At 53.7% G+C, this 18,627-nt stretch overlaps 7 protein-coding genes across 7 annotated transcripts; 3 read left to right on the forward strand and 4 right to left on the reverse strand.

Annotated features, from left to right (window-relative positions):
- Nucleotides 1-399: 399 nt before the first annotated feature.
- Nucleotides 400-979, forward strand: J4E78_004895 (uncharacterized protein; the record flags this gene model as incomplete). The annotated part of the gene is made up of 2 exons (XM_049365520.1): nt 400-691; nt 741-979. 2 exons carry the CDS (start codon nt 400-402, stop codon nt 977-979), a joined length of 531 nt encoding a protein of 176 aa, XP_049223321.1.
- Nucleotides 980-983: 4 nt separating this feature from the next.
- J4E78_004896 (uncharacterized protein) lies at nt 984-2,051 on the reverse strand (the record flags this gene model as incomplete). Its single annotated transcript, XM_049365521.1, has 2 exons — nt 984-1,705; nt 1,754-2,051. 2 exons carry the CDS (start codon nt 2,049-2,051, stop codon nt 984-986), a joined length of 1,020 nt encoding a protein of 339 aa, XP_049223322.1.
- A 1,620-nt stretch (nt 2,052-3,671) lies between these two features.
- J4E78_004897 (uncharacterized protein) lies at nt 3,672-7,714 on the forward strand (the record flags this gene model as incomplete). The annotated part of the gene is made up of 6 exons (XM_049365522.1): nt 3,672-4,451; nt 4,510-5,340; nt 5,389-5,729; nt 6,388-6,441; nt 6,492-6,524; nt 6,580-7,714. The coding sequence occupies 6 exons, from the start codon at nt 3,672-3,674 to the stop codon at nt 7,712-7,714; spliced, it is 3,174 nt and encodes a 1,057-aa protein (XP_049223323.1).
- A 1,231-nt stretch (nt 7,715-8,945) lies between these two features.
- J4E78_004898 (uncharacterized protein) lies at nt 8,946-12,569 on the reverse strand (the record flags this gene model as incomplete). Its single annotated transcript, XM_049365523.1, has 3 exons — nt 8,946-9,230; nt 9,281-12,424; nt 12,474-12,569. The coding sequence occupies 3 exons, from the start codon at nt 12,567-12,569 to the stop codon at nt 8,946-8,948; spliced, it is 3,525 nt and encodes a 1,174-aa protein (XP_049223324.1).
- Nucleotides 12,570-13,894: 1,325 nt separating this feature from the next.
- On the reverse strand, nt 13,895-14,686 carry J4E78_004899 (uncharacterized protein; the record flags this gene model as incomplete). The annotated part of the gene is made up of 1 exon (XM_049365524.1): nt 13,895-14,686. One exon carries the CDS (start codon nt 14,684-14,686, stop codon nt 13,895-13,897), a length of 792 nt encoding a protein of 263 aa, XP_049223325.1.
- Nucleotides 14,687-15,319: 633 nt separating this feature from the next.
- J4E78_004900 (uncharacterized protein) lies at nt 15,320-16,156 on the forward strand (the record flags this gene model as incomplete). Its single annotated transcript, XM_049365525.1, has 1 exon — nt 15,320-16,156. One exon carries the CDS (start codon nt 15,320-15,322, stop codon nt 16,154-16,156), a length of 837 nt encoding a protein of 278 aa, XP_049223326.1.
- Nucleotides 16,157-16,317: 161 nt separating this feature from the next.
- Nucleotides 16,318-18,525, reverse strand: J4E78_004901 (uncharacterized protein; the record flags this gene model as incomplete). Its single annotated transcript, XM_049365526.1, has 3 exons — nt 16,318-17,261; nt 17,346-17,727; nt 17,779-18,525. 3 exons carry the CDS (start codon nt 18,523-18,525, stop codon nt 16,318-16,320), a joined length of 2,073 nt encoding a protein of 690 aa, XP_049223327.1.
- Nucleotides 18,526-18,627: the final 102 nt, after the last annotated feature.

Genomic DNA, 18,627 nt, shown 5'->3' on the forward strand with positions numbered 1-18,627 from the left:
GATGCTTACCCGAACCTTTGTTGCAACCCTCGCACTTGCTTCGGGTGTTCTCGCTGCGCAATTGACACAAGTCTCCAACTATGGCGGTAGCGCTCGAGCAAAGCCAGGCATGTGAGTGATCCGCACCACTCCTTCCAAGGTTGCAATCGACTGACACGCCACCCAAGGTGGGTGTATGTACCTGACCAGGTCAAGAGCGATGCGCTAGTCGTGGCGATCCACTCATGCCAGTCATCGGCGCAGAAGTATTTCCAAAACTCCCTGATTCCATGGAAGAAAGGGTCGGATAGCAAAGGCTACGTGACGGTTTGGCCGAGCTCCACGACTGAATGCTGGGACGTGTCCAGCAAAACTTCGTTGTCGCATAATGGCGGTGGCGATTCGAACGCAATCGCGAACATGATCATCTATGCGATCGACAAGTACAAAATCGACCCCAAGAAAGTGTTCGTGACTGGTGGCTCCTCAGGTGGCATGATGAGCAACGTTCTGGCCGCCACCTATCCCGAGCTCATCAGTGCAGTGTCTCTATACTCGGGTGTACCGGCTGGATGTTTCGTCTCTGCATCCGGAGCAGCGGCAGCATGGAATAACACCTGCTCCGGTGGACAGTCCATCTCGACTGCGCAGCACTGGGGTGACGTAGTTCGAGGAATGTATCCCGGGTACAATGGAACACGACCGCGCATGCGTAAGTTCCAGGTCTTGTGCGCTCGTGAACCACGTACTGACTTCTCAAGAATTCTGGCATGGCTCGGTAGATGGAACGCTTAGCCCGAAGAACTACGACGAGACGCTGAAGCAGTGGACCAATGTGTTTGGAGTCAACACTACGCCGACGAGCTCGAAGAAAGATACGCCAGAGCGCAACTACCGCACTGACGACTTTGGACCGAGTGTCGAAGGTATTTGGGCAGTAGGGGTAGGCCATAGTGTTCCTTCGCATCTGACCGTATCGGAAGCCTGGTTTGGCCTATAAGCGTTCAATGGCTCTCGCTCCTACGATGCGCTTCCTTCGGTACTTCCAGCGTAGCCCTTCGTTCTGGTCGTCGGACAGGGCTGATATCGGGACGCGGCGAATCCTGTATAGGTGGCGGAGATGTACTGCCCTCGATACCTGATGTAGATGCAATACTTGCCGCATACACGCTGTTTTCCCTTTCTTCGCGAAGCTTACTGTACGTGCGACTGATCCTTTCTAGATCGGGATTTCGTAGGATCTCGCCAGGAACTTCGGGAAACCTATGAGTGTCTTCGTCATTGCCGACATGATCTGTATCGAGCTTCTCATGCGCAGCGTCGCCGAGGTAATTGCCAGCAGACGTCAGCCATTTACGCACAACGTTTCTACCGGCTGTCGGCTGATCAGCTTGGGTATTCTCTTGTTGATCATCGTAAGAAGAAGGGCTGGGTTGAGGGTGTTCGGAGCCGGGATGTGTGATAGTCGGGATCAGTTCAATAGCATTGGGCGACTCTGAGCGTATGCCCAAGCCATTCTCTGCCATACCCTTGGGGCTGAAGTAGGTGGAGGAAGGAGGCCGCGGAGATGGTCGTCGCTCGCTACTACGACTTGGGCGCGATGAACCAGAGTTCTCACAATGGTCCACATGCTTCTCCTGCGGAGCCTCATCACCACCAGTCGACCACAGGATATATAGAGACCCAAGTGCGGCCAATATTGTTCCAGCTATGGGTGACCATTGCCCTGGGGACTCTGTTAGCACCGAACATGCCACTGCGCTACACTACTCACCAATCGAAGCCATAGGTTCCGTCATATACCGCACCTGAGGACTGAAGAAATTTGCTTCGCCAACCCCAATGATTGTGATGATCACCCCGCCAAATAGGGGGATCTCTATGACACTCAAGAACTTTCTCACGACGTTGTTGATGCCTTTCATCTCTCCAACGGTCATGTTGGCGCCCTCGATCCGAGCGTCTAGCGGCTCCACGTGACGTCGTCTCTTCCAGTTGATCTCCAAAATCTTATCCCATGTGAATATCAGGGACAGTATCGCAGGTATGCAAAATCCGGCCGAGAGCAGCATGGCGGCGTTGAAAGTCAGGATGCGCGGCACGGGAATGACATAGACGTCGGCAGCAGATCCGCCTCGCATCGGAGAATTCGGACCCACGCTTTCAGAACAAGTCAGATTGCAAGTAGCATGCTCGTACGGAAAGTTAGCGGCACCTTGGAAAGGATTCCCATTATCGTCGCTGCTACAGGCCGTTGGAGTGACCCGGTAGAACTCGACGCAGAGGGCCAACAGCCCCATTAGGATCAGTATCGTCCAGAGAAATATGATGTTGCGACCGGGAGACTGGAAATAAGTTCGCGATAATCTCACAGTGAGAGGCGCTGCTAAAATGCCAATTGCGCAAAACTGGAAAGCCTGCCCAGGCGAAAACGATCGATCAGTGTTTGTCGCACGGCATGTTGGCACCAAGAACTTACGCCGTAGATATCCATATCGACGCCGCCTGTTAGAGTTCTTGGTCAGAAACGCGCTTCTTGGAGTTCTTGGTGGCCGTTATACTGACCATTCGTATGCGCGGCTGCTAGCACGAGGGCCTGCAGGGCCGAAATGGCCGGCAGAATTAAAACGGCAGCCAGACAGGTGTTCCGTAGCCATTCTGCTTTGCGAAAAGTTACACATGCGGCAACAAGAACATAGTACAGGATCTGTATTCATGCATCAGTTTTCTGATAGGTCCAGACCCACTCTACACGTGGGAAGGAGTTGGTACTAACACGCGACCCTGCTCCATAGTTGGACGAAATGGGCCAGGCACAGACGACTTGTAGCGTTGGGCTAGACGTTGTAGCGGACGAAGTAGCGGTCGCAAAATCGGATAGCGCTGTAGTTGCAGACATGCTTCCCTGGTATGGGTAAAGACAGATGAGATGAAGACATTGCTGGATGAGCCGTCACGAAGGAAGAGCAGCGGCATAGGTATTGCGCAGCGCGCATAAGGGCGCGACTCCGGGGTAAGGCGTGCCATGTAGATCTCCAATGGTTTGGGGCAATGCAGATTACCGGTGAACTATATCGTCTTCGCCTGTCGCAGTTGCATAGGGCGAGAGGCTGAGTGGAAGGCATGACCTGTCAGCGCTGGACCCTTTCTCGATACGGGAGGCGCTACTTGCTAGCGGCCCAACCGGCGCCGAGATGCCATCATCTTGTCATCCTGGGCTGCGAGCTCAGCCTCCTGGGCTGCAGATGTCGCGACAATACAAGAGCCTCACTTGCCTGCCGCCATGCCCATGTCGCGCGTCATCGTACAAGCAATTTCTCGGCATCGGTACTGAAGTCCACGGTTGCGACGGAGGTCCAGGCACGCCGGCTCACAGATCGCCTGCAACGTCTAGCGGGCGTACGTACCCATCAATCGGCCCTTACCCAGAACCCAAAAGCTTGTTCTTGCACGTTTTAAACGTCAGGACACCTCCTAGGGTTTTTCTGGCCCCAAGATCATCTTGCAGTGTGGATTTCCAGCATTGCAACGGGGCGCAACATGTTGAATCAGCGCGCCACAGAGACAGAGAGGCCTGACCTTGATACTAGCAAGATCAAAGAGTGGCGCTCCATAGTGACTCTCATTGTTTTCGTACTGACAAGTAAGTAGCGTGTGTATACTGACCTTGCAGATGGCGGACTAACGAGAAAATGCTTGTAGACATCAATGTTCTGTTTCCATTCCACATACCCATATATGTGCCGCGGATACTATGGACCCCATTCGTCAAGACCATGAGCGCGTTGCGCATCATTGCACCACCTCAACACCCAACGAGGGTCCGGAATGGCAAGCCTGGACCATTCGTCCGGTTCGACTTTCCCATGAACTTCATAACAACACCTCTGGTAGCGGATCTCTTTCTACTAGCCATCCTTGCTATTGGCGCAAAAGAAGTAAAGGGTGGCACCCTGGGTGATCAGGGTATTGTTCCATACGATATCATGCTGTTCTTCCTCTCTCTTGCTTACATCGCTATTTCTGTTGATGCTTCCGGTCTCATTAGATGGCTAGCTTTCAAGGTGTTGCAGAAAGGAGGGAAAGTCGGTCACCGGCTTTTCTTCTACCTGTATGCCTTCTTCTTCCTTCTCACTGCGTTCATCGGTAACGATCCGGTCATTCTATCCGGCACTGCGTTTCTGTCGTACATGACGCGTGTATCGAGCAACATCAAGCATCCAAGGGCGTGGATCTTCACACAGTTCTCGGTCGCCAACATCGCATCGGCGATACTGGTATCATCCAATCCGACCAACCTAGTCTTGGCCGGGGCGTTTGGGATCACATTCATCAAGTACACGGCCAACATTATCGTACCAGTTCTTGTCACGGGAGTTGTACTGTATCCTTTCTTGTTGTACATCATCTTCCACGACGAATCTCTCATCCCCGCATCTATCAAGATGGAAGATCTTCCAGATGAGCTCAAGGTAAGCACTCCCACAAGCGAGGTGTTATAGTATGTGCTGACAAAGCTTCCTCCAATAGAACAAGAAACCGGTCAATCCCAATATTCCCTTCGCCAAAGGTGCACTCGAAGACAACGAAAGCGATCCCAACAGTGACGACGACGAACAAGAGAAGAAACTATCCCTCGAGGAAGTCCTGAACCCCTTCTTGGATAGGAAAGGCGCAATGTTTGGAGCAGCCATCATGGCAGCTACACTGATTACTGTCTTGGCGATCAATGCTGCCTCTCAAGGCTCTCATGAACGTCCGGTGTTCTGGGTCACTTTACCCGCTGCATTCGTCATGCTGATCTTCGATCTCACAATGGGTTGGCTCAACCGGGCAGAGACACGTAAGATCGCCCACGAGGGTCGACGCAGAGCAGAGGCCGCACTTGCTGAAAGAGCTGAGACTAGGAGGCAGTCTGTCATACAAGAAGAGCTGGACGCGACCGCCACTCAAGCGGATCACAAAACGGCCCAGAACCCCGAGGAGAAGTCGCGGCCATTGGCTGAGGCCTCCAGTCACATATTGAGCGGTCGAACACGGGAGATGATGGGCGCTGAACTCGTATCGCAGGACGAGAAGAGGCTAGAGCCAGCCAAGAGGCCGATGCCAACCACACTCGCGTCACTCGTCGCAGACACGTATAGATGGGCACAGGAGACGTTTCCGACAACTATGACTGTCTTCCACCACCTCCCGCTGGCGCTTGTTCCTTTCGCCTTTTGCATGTTCGTGCTGGTCCAGGCTTTGGTCACCAAGGGCTGGGTTCCGGTCTTTGCACATGGGTGGGACCACTGGGTTGAGAAGACAGGGACGGTTGGTGCGATTGGAGGCATGGGCTTCGTTTCAGTCATACTGTGTAACGTGAGTGTCCATTTCACCATAAAACTCCAGTAGCTAACCTTGGACCAGTTTGCTGGAACTAACATCGGCACCACAATTCTCATCTCTAGGGTGGTACAATCGTGGCAAGAAATCCACCGTCAAAACGGCATTCCAATATCCGATCGAACTTTCTGGGGCACGATATACAGCATGGCGATTGGCGTGAATTACGGTGCTTTCAGTCTCGCCTTCAGTGCATCGCTGGCGGGCATGCTCTGGCGCGATATTCTGGGCAGAAAGCACATCCGTGTTGGTGGTCTAGAGTTTGCGCGCGTCAATCTGCCCATCATTGCGATCACCATGCTCGTCGGTCTGGTAGTTCTTGTTGGCGAGATCTACATCATGAGGACGGACGCTCCCTATGATAGGTGATGGGGCAGAACATCGAGGCTATCCATATGGATTGCGAACTGCGCTGTATGCCACTTCAGAAGTACTGTTTCCTCTCCCGACCTTCTCAATCGCCATCGCCACATTTGGGCGTACAGCAATAGTCTAGAATAGACTGTGCTCCTCCTCCTTTCGGGCAATTGTACTCTTCGGAGACTTCGTTCTTTGAAGATGGTACTAGGCTCAGGGACGAGACAAGCGTCGGCAGTTGGCGAGAAGGGACCAAGGTATGGATGAACGGCGGATGAAGCATTGGGATATGCAAATGGGGAAACGGAGGCTCGAAAAGACAGATACGGCGCGAGGCCGTCATACACACATCCGCAATGGACGACGAGGACGGGTCGATGCAAGATTCTAGACTATAGACGCGCGCGACACCAAGGCCGGAAGGACTGTCTCAATCATAATCAACACTTTACTCATACCCCCTCTCTTCAACGGCAACACGAACGTCGTAACTGCCCGGTGTCTCAAAGCTCGGTCCCTTTCTCGTGACACCACCAGTATTGCGTTAGCGCGTCATTAGCGCGGACCCTGACATCCGCTATCCCACGCCTACGACTCCCAATACTTTCACAAAAAACACTCTCAGCGTAAAATCTATATTTGAGTCCTTAGTATGGCAAGCGCAAGCTCTTTCCGCGACAACGCGCCCACGCTGGAGGCAACCGAGGCAGAGCTGTCAAGGTCAGTGATAACATTCGCGACATCTATAAACGATTACTCACACCTTTCAGGCTTCTTGCAGAAGAGATCTCCGTCCAGACCGAGTAAGTCTTCTTTTCGAGCGATCGCGTAAGGTTTCATATCTAAACTCCCACCCAGGCTCGACAAGTTCAAGAGCAAGGTTGCAGAGCTCGAAATCAGGCGAACAAACGTGGGCAAGGAGTGTCATCACCTCACCCGCATCGTCGCTGAGAAGCTCTGCCGCAAATTCGTCGACAAGTTCTACACCACTCTTCCACCAGAGCTCCGCGAGATGGTATACGACTACGTCTGGGATGAGCCCATGCTCAGACTGGTGTTCGATGACGTGACCTTGTACGAGAAGACTTCGAACACTACAAGTTTCCCGCCGTCCGTCGCGTCGATCGGCCGTCGAGGGCAGGACCGAGGGCGGGACCGGAGGCGGGACCGAGGGCGGGAAAAGATCAATTTCGCGCCTTGGTCCGTACCCTGCAGGGGAGACAGCTGTCGCTGTTTCCATTGGTGGGAGCTTCCGCTCTGGGCTCAGCACCAGTATGTGGGAATGGACGTCGCGAAGGAAGTCGCCAAGGCATACTATCGCATCATGCCCGGCCGTCAGTTGGACGCTAATCACCTCCACGAACTAACCGACTTCCTGTCTGAAGATCACTTCCACCTCGGCGTCAAACCTCTCGACCACATCCGCCGTCTAGAGCTCTCCTTTGGGGATGAGGCTTACATCCAAAACGAGGGCCGATCGAAACACTCTTTTCAGACCAAGAATGGCCAAGACATCTTCCAGCACTGTTTCGAAGAGCTCTTGGACTTGCGTGTCAAGAAGGGTTTCCACCTGACGATCAAGCTCCAATGGGACGGTGATCACATCTACTGTATGCCGGCTCTGGAGCGCTCCCGCAAAGTGGTTCACGCGTTGATGAAGGAAGGCGCTAAAGTCACTGTGCTTGCTTTTGAGATGAACTACCGCAAAGAGTACAACGTCTCAGATTACTACGCACTTTCACAGGAAGACTGGCAGGCAAAGTGGATAAAGAGGATGCGAAAAGCTCATCGCCTTCAGCGCCGTCGCCCTGCCTCACTCACAAGCTCTCTGTTGGCGCTTATTCATGGTCACCCTGGAACTGATATTGACATCCTTGACGAAGACCTCGTGGGCGATTCACAACAAGATAGGTCGGAAGACGATGCGTTTGTGAGGGCTATGGCCGGCTTGAAAGCTCCTCCCGACCCGAGCGCTCTTCTTTTTCCCATGTGACGGCTTTGGACACGAATACGCTGTTGTCCAGCGTCTGGTACGTCCGAGCTTACTCCTGGATACTACTGTTTGAGTCGAGACTAGGGAGGCACGAAGCGGTATCGTTGGCCAGCAGACGGAACATTCGGTGCTACAAGACACTTAGGGTCTATCTCATACTGCTTTAGCCCTCCGATATATAAGAAGACCAAATCAACCCATTACACTTTTCTTCATCTTACGTAAGGAGGTCTGCAAGTGAGTTCACAGTATCACAACGTCCAAGGAAAAGCCAAAGCACTCATATTAGGTTGTCAGCCTAGAAGACCACATTGCCATGAAATTTTGTTATTACATTTTCTGGGTCCTCGTGCCCATTTCGGTGTTAATAATTCCAGTGTCATATATTCGGCTCTCGTTACTAACACTCTTCGAAAGCTTCGACCCCGCACACACAGCAGGCTCATTCAAAACCTACACATTCCATTAGTACGCTGTCGGTGGACACTGGTAGAGGGGAGTTACTAGCTTCGGCTGCTTTATTACACCCATTCCTTCTTCCCGGATCTATAGTCTTCTTAATACGTTTTTACGCCAACGTAGACTGCAGTGCACCTGTTCGGTCTCTTCATTGTATGAGGTGGTTCAATATGCAAGATCTTCCATCTCCTGAAACATTTACATCCATCGCAGAGTATCGCAGAGTATCGCAAGGACAACACACTCACAGACAACCAATTCAGACAGTATAAGTGTTGCGCAACAGCCAGAATGGCGTTGCAAGATAAGTTCAATTGATTCATCCCAGATACCCACCAAATGTTTTGTTGCCCAGTAAGAGGACCCCGCGGGCCATCTCATTTCTCCGCATTCCAACACCAAGAGAACACCCTCGAAAATGACCACACATCAAAATCTCTCCAAAGAAACAAGCCCAAGAATAACAAGGCTCTGACGATTGCACGCCGAAGAGTAAACGCCAAAACGCACACCCAGATGTTTTGTGACCAGCAGAAGAAAAAAAAGGAAATCGACCCGTGCCCGACCAGCGCCATGCTTGCTATGTACATTTGCCGCAAAAGAAAATGGAAAACTAGAAGATCGCAAACGGAGATTAGAAAAGTAGCGATTAAGTGGTATCGTGCTTAGGACATTACAAGGAACTTCGTAGACAGGGGTGTCGCTGGATAGAGATGATGAATCCAGCGAGAAAGATCAGATGAGAGCGCAGCAAGATAATGCATCACTAGCGCTACGCTGCGGGCGAGGTCATGGGTGATATGGCAGGCGATTCATCGGCACGCCGGTTATCGCTCGTTCCCGAAACGATGGTGAATGGCGCCGTGGACCCCGCTGCTGGTGGGGCAGGCTTCACCGCTACACCATTTGGCTTCGGCGTCAAGACCGCAGAACCGGGTGGCGTTGTGTCCGACTCTTCTTCTGGAATAGTAGGACAGTATGTTTTGAGGACGTGTTTAAGGGCGGGGCGGCGGATAGGTTTCGAGAGGAAGAAGTCCATGCCTGAGTCGAGGCATTCCTATGACTTGTTAGTATAACAGTAGCGAGATCAGGACGCTGATTACATACCTTCACGTTACTCTCCTCCGCGTAAGCTGTCAGAGCGACAATGGGGGCCGAGAAACCAGACTGTCGGATCAGTCGCGTTGATTGCAGACCATCCAGGTTGGGCATTTGGACATCCATGAAGATGAGGTTGTATGGAGCTTTGCGTTCCATACTTTCCATGACCAAGTCGAGCGCTTCCTGACCGTCCTTTGCGACAGTGACATCGTACACATCTTCAAGCTTCAACATGCGCAGTACAACCTCTTGATTTGTCTTGTTGTCTTCGGCGACGAGGACCTTTACTTTGTCTCCACGTTTTGTTGCTTCGGCTTCAACACGCTTCATAGCGGCGACCTGCGAGTTTGGTGATTCCAATGGCGCATTCGAAGCGAAGAAAGGCTGACTAAGACCGACAAGACGAGGCTGGGTATCGGTGTCGAATGCAACTGGCCCGGACGGAGCAGTAGCAGCGGTGTTCCCAGCGACGATCGGGCCACTTGTAGCGGACTGTATCGAGCGGGCCGAAAGCGCGTCATCATGTGAGCGACCTCGCGGCGGCTCGTCGATCGATAAGCTACGGCGCGGTGTCCCGGTTTCCAGGTTCACGTTCCTGGAGCTGGCTGTACTGTCGGCCCGACTTGTAAGGTGCTTCAACGGTATTACCATAGTGAAGACGCTTCCGTGCCCGACCTCACTCTTGAGACCGATCGTGCCCTTCATCAAACCAGCCAGCTGCGAGACGATACTCAGGCCAAGACCGGTGCCACCAAACTTCTTGCTTAGACCCAAGTCGCCCTGGACGAAAGGCTCGAATATCTTGGCATGTAAATGGTCGGGAATACCTGGACCAGTGTCCTCGACTTCGAACTCGAAAGACAACCACCGTCCCGGTGGGGGTGTTGGGGCTCGCTCCTGAGCCATATAGCGGGAGAACGCATCTCCCTTGCCCATGACGTTGATGACGTTGGCGGTTCCGAAGTTGTCGCTCGGTGTCGCAATTGAGACGGATCCTACCTCTGATGCGGAGGCTCTTACGCGAGTTTTCGAGTTGCGCGTTGAGCTCTGCCTTGATTGCAGAGACGCCTTGCGACTGTCTGACATGTGTGCCTCTCCAGGACAACGGATAGTGAGCGTGACTGAACCACCCTGTGGCGTAAACTTGAGACTGTTCGATACCAGGTTGATGACCACCTGAAGAATTCGATGTTGATCGCCGTACAGAACCATGTCCTTGAGTCGACCAAGCCCGAAAGGTCCGAGGTCGCGAAGCTCGTTCGGCCGTCCGCTATCGTCCAGGTTGTTCTCGTATGGTCCTTCGAATTCGACAGCGAGCTTGATGCCGCCCTCTCTTGCTTGCTTTTCGAAAATGGCCAAGACTTGAGAGCTGATGTCCCGTAGCCGGAACTCTTTCTCGTCAAGACTGAGCTGTTGACCGACCTGGTTCTTGCTAAACGTCAAGAGATCTGTCAATAGATTGAGTAGCAAGTCTCCACTCTTGTAGATGATGCCTAGCGACCGTCTCAACTTGTTTGGGTCGTCTTCCGACATGCACACGGCGCACATGCCCAAAATACCGTTGAGTGGTGTCTTCAATTCGTGCGAGATGTTCGCAATGAACAGCGTCTTGCTCTCGTTTGCCGCCTCGGCCGCCTTCTTGCTCTGTTCGAGCTCAGCTGTTCTTTGTGCCACCCGCTCTTCCAGCTTCTCATATTGCATCATCAACTCATCCGTCATCTCGTTGAAGGTCGTTGTCAGATCCGTGAGTTCATCGTGAATGAAGTGTTTACGATCCTTGACTTTGCCTGGAATGCGGAACTGTCTCCGCCTCTCGGCTTCCTTCTTCTCTGCTCGGTTCATTTTTGCGTTTCTCCGGTAATGTATGATTTGACCAAAGAAGCCCTCTTTGCGGGCAAGGGCCGCATCTTCCGAACTGTCGTTGGCGCCATCGTTTTGCGAGCTGAAGTCGTCGTCCTCAAACATGTGAGGCGCTACTGTCTTTTTGGTAGCGTCGCGTAATCTTCGGATGGGCTGACTGGAGAAGTGTGCCACGGGAAACGCCAGAAGTAGCATTGCACCCATTGTGCCAAAGACACAGGCAAGGATGACGTTCCGGAGGTGGTAGATGGGTCCCCAGACCTCATCGTGGGTTTGCTCTACCACAATCATCCAGTCGACCATGGGACTGTTAACGACAGCGTACCCAACGGCAACATCGTCGCCATCCTCGTTTCTAGTAGAGATGATGCTACCAGCATTGTTGGTGGCGCCGGTAGGCTTGGTGAAACCCTTGCGAATGGCGGGATATCTTGCCCAGTCGAATGGAGGCGGATCAAGAGAGGTGTCGTATTGGCCATGCCGTTGCACCTTTGCTCGCTGTGTTGGCGGGGCGAGGTAGCGAACCTGTACGTTCTCGGGAGCGTTGGGGGTATCGGCGTCGTACAGATATGCCGGAGGAAAGGTATTCGTGGCATTGTCCGGGCCGAACAGCAGGGTAAGACCACTGTTGTCTAGACCTTCCATGGCGTTGATGACATTGGTAATCAGCGACGCGTCCAGGACAGCCGTCAGCCATCCTAGAGTGTCAATGTTGGACGTGTTGTTGATGATGGGTATGGTGACTGAGACCAAGCTGAGTGTTTCGTTGACGCGGTAGGGCCCGGTGAAGAGGTAGCTCGTGTTGTCAATGGTCCTGCCTTCGTAGTGTGCCTTGTAGGTGTTGAAGGTGTCGTTGTAGGGAATCGTCTCAACAGAGAACTTTGGGTAGAGCTCGGGAATGAAGCCGTACTCGTTGTCGCCTAGCGTCGCATTCGTGCCGTCGGGCTTAAGTATGGGCAGCACAACGTCCGTCATGCTCTGTGCGGTCCGGTGGAAGACGGAGCGCTCGGAGGAATTGAAGGGGTATATCTGGGCCTGGACAGCCACACGGGTCCGCATATCACCAGAGAAGATGGCATCGTAGTCCTCCTCGACTCGGGCCCAGTTCGTCTCCGAGGTGTTGCCGTCGTAGTATCGGTTGAGGGCGGCCTGTGGGGAGAGGCGGTTCGCAGCCTGCTGGGACAGGATTTGCATCAAGTTCAGATTCGAGGAGAGCTGGGCGGCTTTGAGCGAGGCTGTCAGCGTCAGGCGAGTCGAGCGGATGTTGAGCACGAAGTTGTGGTTGGTGAGCTGGCAAAGTCAGTACCAGCATGGACGAGTATGCAGCGTCGATATGTACCCATGTTGCGACGGCTATGACGGCCAGGCCTATCATGGACGCCAGCAGAACCAGACATCCCAACTGTTCGCGGATGGGAATCCGCATCTTGACCATGGCTCTGCGAAGAGTCGCAGGCTATTCTACCGACGTGCTTTGAGGGGAGCAACGCAGCCCGGGAATAGTGGGAGAATGCGCAGCCGGGGCGGATCTCACTCAGCTGTCCAAGCGGTACCGGCGAGCTGACAGACGCGATGACGGGCGGGTGTTGTGGGTAGACAGAGGGGAGTGTGCGAATCCCATTCCTCGCAGCGGGCGGCGGCGGAGTTTTCCAAGCGTATCGTCGACGATCAGTACAGGATCTCGATTAATCTGGGGCGCGGCTCAGAGGGCAGGCGCGCAGGCGAGGTGGAGTGAAAGCACGACCAAGGCTGCTAGGCCCGAAGCAGCGCGACAGGTGCGTCGGCCTCTGGTGGTGCAGGGTTTATATTGCTTTTGGCCGCAGGTCCCGGGCGAACGATTGCGAGCAGCGGACTGGCGAAAAGAGAGGACGAGCGGGTGCTCTGGCGGGCGCTGGCGATGAGTGTGAAGCTGGACGAGCAGCTCGGCGGCGGCGGCTCGGTGCAGGTCGCAGTCGCGTCCACGGTGGTGGAAAAGGGCAGAGGGCGGGCCTCCCGGGGCGAGATTAGGCGTTGGTCCCTTTGGGCTAGACGCCTCGAACGTTGAACATGGGCTGATGGCTCCAGACCCAGGCGAAGGCTTGGTTCGCCACAGCTTGCAAGCTGGCCCACGGCAATGCATGGACTGAGCAGATTGCGCTGTGCAGAGGCGTCAAGTCTGAACGCGCACTGCTGTCAGCCACACTTGGTGTCACCACGCTGTCTGCTCAGACTCTGCTGTGGTGTTTGGGGCGCCCTCGCAGCGTTGCCTCTCCACCAGCAAACACGAGTTCGAGCGACTTGGCAAGCGGGGATGGCCTTGTCGTCTTGGACGGGCCCGTCTCCACCTGCTCTTTTGATCGGCAGATTGGCTCGAGTCGGTGCGATCCAGAACCTTCGCCCGGGTCGGGCGCGCATAGGGGTTAAGCGTCCAATGCGCCTCCGAGGCATGACTGGCATGAAGCCACCGGCACAAAGAAATAAAACATCACGTCGAAACATCAACATCACAACGGCTGTTAGGTGGTTGCTAGCAGTCGTTGCCCGGTCCGCGCCGCTGTCTCGAGTAGTGCGCGAGCGCTGTCACGCCGTTTTCTAGCCTCATGACGCCGTCACCCACGCTCTGGTAGGCCATGCCCCAGATCGACACCCATCTCGTCTCTAGGTGCTTTCTCGGCCCTTCCACGCGTGGCACAAGCACAGCAACATGGTACCTTTCGCGTCTTTCGGTCAGCCAATATCTGCATTGCACCACCTAATATCCAACCTTCAGCTACATGCATGCTATCCTGCCCAGTTGCCCAAACTCGAGTAGCCTGCTGTCGAGCCCCGATGCAGCGACGGCAGCGGCATCTCTCTGGCCACCGACCCTACTCGCCCCAGTCCATCCGTCTTCGGGTTCGTGTAGTTCCTACCCATTCTTTTGAAGAAGGTAACTACAATCATGACACCACAGACCACCTTGTCGATACCGCCTGGCGCCAGCGTCAGTCCGTCACGGAAGATGGCCAAGTCGCCAACCTCTGCACCTCTCAGCGCGAGCACGCCCTTGTCTGAGAATGTAAAGCGCGCAATGACTTTGCCAGAGTCCTTGTCGCTCAGCACCAGTGCAATTGGTCGCATGTCGAGTGCCCAGACGTACGTCTTGTCGTCGATGGTGCAACTCCAGTCCTCAAAGTTCAACGACTCCATCTTGTACCGCGTACACAAGCCATCCTCCACGGTGTAATCGAAATGCGCGCGGGGCCGCCAGGGGAAGCCTCCGTCGTTGTCATAGGACAGTGCGGCTATGTTGCGCTGGCGCATGTCCTGCGAAGTATGGAGCACCTCCATCTCCGCCTTCTTGGAGAAGACGCGGAAGCTGTTGGTTGTGACCCGGTACGAGGGAGCGACGGGCGCATCGTAGGCAGCGAGCATTTGTATTTTGCGATCATACTGGCGAAGACAGTAGGTAGCGAGGGGCCCGTCGTGTGCGCCGTAGGCAGGAGCTGGCATAGCCTCGTCATAGCCAGGAAGCTCGTCATCGTGCTCGACGTCTAGGAAGTCCAAGGCGTGTGCACGCAGAGTGGCGGACATGGTGCATTTAGTTGTCTTGTCTGCTGCTAGTCCAAAGGCCGTGGCATATATACCCTCGCCGCACGCATTGCACTCGTAGGGAATGCGACACCCATCGAGCGTGTGAGCAGTCGGCTGGCCTATGACGAGGACAAGAGCTGGTGCCGAGCCGGTCATTCGCTGTGTTAGTCATCGCTACACGCGTGAACCTGCCCGATGCTGCTCACATCGGCCACTACACGCCGAACAAACGAGTATGAGCGCCCCGTCGTAAAATCGACTTCATGGGCTGCAGACGCGTCAATGTAGTGTCTGCTCCACAAGAACAAGATCCATCTTGCTCCTAACAGCTGCTTTCGGGTCCGTGCGCTCTTACCCTATCTGAGATACCGGCAGGCGCACCAGCTCAGTCGACACCAGCTAACATCGTGAGACCTGTCAAAAACCATCGTAAACTCTTGCAACAGGTGCAAACACATTCCGTTGCTATTCTCTATTTCTCGTGTCGCCCCGCAACCCGCCAAGCTCCTTTAGTCTTACGTGCATGGCCTACCTGCATCTCTTCCACATCACAGCTCCCTGACTCAACATCTCCACCCTCATTTGCCCTCAAGACAAGTTAGCTGTACTCCTATACAAATAGCCACTGCCAAGATGACAGACTCCAAGCCCCTCGTCTTCTACGACATCTCCTCCCCAATCCAGCCCCGCTCCTACGCACCCAACCCCTCCAAGGCCCGCCTCGCCTTAAGCTTCAAAGGCGTATCTTTCAAAACAACCTGGATCGATCTCCTCGACATCTCCACCGTCCGCAAAGGACTCAATTGTCCAGCCACACGTAAGCTAGACGATGGATCCGACTTCCACACCCTACCCATGCTACAAGACCCATCCGCAGACAAGGTCATCGGAGACAGTTTCGACATCGCCAACTACCTCGAAGACACGTTTCCGGACTCTGGTGGCAGTCTATTTCCTAAAGACTCCACGCATACTGGACTTGATTACGAGAGTCCGAATAAAGATACCATGTTCTATGCACCCCTCACGTTGAACGAAGGGGCCAAACATGAGGCGTATGCAAAGTTCAACACGCACGTCGACGCCACGTTCTCTGCTCACGTGGTGCTTGTTGCTCAGTATATGCCTTTCAACCCTGAGACGGCAGACGCCGTGAAGGCACATATGAGCAAACGTGCGCACTTGGATTCCTGGGACAGTATCTGCATTCAAGGCGAGGCTAAGGAGCAGCTCAAGGTAGCTTTCAAGGCGGCGTTGAAGTCGCTGACAGATCTTTTCATGGTCCATGAAGAGGGGCCGTTCTTGGAGGGTGAGAAGGCGAACTATGCGGATCTTATCGTGGGAGGATGGGTGAATATGATGGCTTCTTGTATGCCCACTGAAGAATGGGACGATTTTCGGACGTGGCATGGAGGTGTGTTTGGAAGGTTGCATGATGCGTTGCAGGAGAAGTACTTTGTGTGCGTATAGTGAACCATTCTTGAGGAGCGATGGTCGTTGCAACATTCGATGGGATGGATGACTAAAGGGGTAATAGAAAGAAAGAAGCGCTGTTGTCATGGCGGCGAATAGCACGTGAACATGTCGATTACTCGAACGTTTTAGTTTCCACTGTGACAGACTCAAGTTTCTTACTCAAGGACGATATTCTGTCGCCGAAGATCCATCATTAGAGCTTCCCCATGCATCACCCCGTACACAAATGACTCTCCGACAAGACGATATCGGCCATTAGGCAAAGGCCTCAGCACAAAGGGAAGACCGCCGCGATACAGCACCCAGACCTCATCGCCTACACGCAGCGACCTCGCTCCGGTGCCCATGAACCCTCCGCGTGTTTTGAACAGTCTTCGTTGTCGGCCTGCGCTTTGATCGAGCTCGTGCTGTAGCTGCGCAAGCCCGATTGGCGAATATGTACCGTTGAACATACTCTCCACCACGGCAACTAAGCGCTTAGAATATGAGGCGAAGTTGTACGGCGAGTCCGGTGGTTCGAGCTCAAGGAGTTTGCGCCAATCTGGATACGCAGACTCTGTCAATGGCGAATGGTGGGGTTGGAAATCGTCAGCGCTGGACCATGGAGTCAAGCGATGCCGGATCTGGAGGTTGAGGATGTAATCAATGAACAGTTCGCCTGTTTTCTCAGGAGCAGGGTATGTATGGTTGTAGATGTCGGTAGTTAGCGTTCGCCAGAGTACTTCGACACGCGATGGCGCCTTGCCAGTGCCGCCTGGGTCGGGGTAGGATAAGTCAAGCGCAAGAGCTAGATTCACGATGCTTGCCCATACCGCTGGAGGGTCTTCCGATTCGTTAGTGAGCAGAGAGGTCTTGTCGATCTGATCTAATCGATGTCCTTGTACCGGGAGAAGTCCTTTTTTCATGCTTTCTACATCCGGACGCCAGACGCGATTCCCAGCAGCATGCCAGTATGCCGGACCACGATAGCGAAGCGGGTAAGGTTGAAGCGGCACGCTCAAGTCGGGTACCCAGGATGGTAACCCTGATATCCGTCTCTGTGAAGCATCTTCCACGTGTGACAACCACGAAAGGTTCTTGTAAGACGACATGAGCACCGCTGTAGTTTGGGTGAAGACCTCCTGTACACTGAGATTGTAATCCGGCGTAAGCGCGTTAGGCTGCGTACGAAATGGAGACATACCCCGGTTGGCCAGGCCGAGAAATGCGTACACCTTGTCCCTGGGATCTGAAGACTCTGAAAAGCGGTGCTTGTCGAGCAGGTTCCGAAAAGACGGTTCTTTGGTCGCTTGACCGTCGTCTCTGATCAGTGACGATGCGAATAGCCGGGTATCATTGAGATATAGAGGGCTGATGCCGACAGCTAGCTTCGACTTGAGGATTTGCTTGTAGATGCCAGGATGTTTCCGCAGTTCTTTTACATGCTTTAGTTTGTCTGCATGGAGATGATGATACCACCTCGTGAGCTTGACAAAAGACAGCGTTTTGGATAGAATTTCCCAAGGAAAGACGTTGTTACCACAGACTACCAGAGCCGATTTTCCAAGTGCGATCTCTTGAACGACCTAATGATATCAGTCGTCCGCTGTGCATGTAGCTATTCGTTGCAAACTCACCCAAGCCCTCTTGAACCATGGGCGGTTGATGAGGACTATGAAGCCTAGCCAGTTGTAGAAGGTGAGACCAGTAGAGGATACTAGCTGACTCTCTTCGGGATTGTAGAAGGATGTGTAAGGTACTAGCGGCCAGTGTTTCTCGGGAATAGCCGCTATCTTCCGCATGGTAGTGACAGCATCCAGCGTATACTGATCGTCTTTGCCTAGCCAGACAACGACACCATCGGCCCTCTTGAAAACGTCACCCATACGGGCAACCTGAGCATTCCTCTCCTCAATGTCTGTTTGATTCATGCACAAAAGGTCTATCCAATAGTAGGTCGGGGTTTTGGGCATGTGTGGCATGTTGATAGCGTTGCTGAGCATTTGCAGTGCATCTCGAAGGTTACTGGTGACCTTGAGAAGACAGCCATCGCATATGATGGTGTGCTGGCGGGTCGAGTCTACTTCGTCGTTCGATGCAGATTTGAGTCCTACTTCATACTGTCTCGATGTTCCCGATACGGAACTGGCTTGCGGACTACCCCATGTGTATGACAGAGCTTTGAAGGAAGGCGCATCTGCAAGCTCAGTAACCTTCAAGGAGCAGCGAATGATGCCGTTGCTTGTCACTGGTAGGAGCTCCAATAGGCGTATACAGGTAGGCGATGGCAGACGCTCATACTGGTAGGGTTTGCGGTTGCTGAACACAGGTAGTCGCGCATTTCGAGTGACGCGAGCGTGGCGCACGAAGTTTCGCAGCCTCATGAGTGGATCGAGTAGCGTCAGGGCGCACAGGCGCGTCCTGCGTCATTTTGGATCATGACGCGCGGGGTCGCGATGTGGGGAATGGTGTGCGTCATTGGCCCA

The sequence above is a fragment of the Alternaria triticimaculans genome (genome assembly GCF_023758025.1).
Source record: "Alternaria triticimaculans strain BMP 0046 chromosome Unknown scaffold_5, whole genome shotgun sequence".
NCBI classification, from domain to species: domain Eukaryota; kingdom Fungi; phylum Ascomycota; class Dothideomycetes; order Pleosporales; family Pleosporaceae; genus Alternaria; species Alternaria triticimaculans.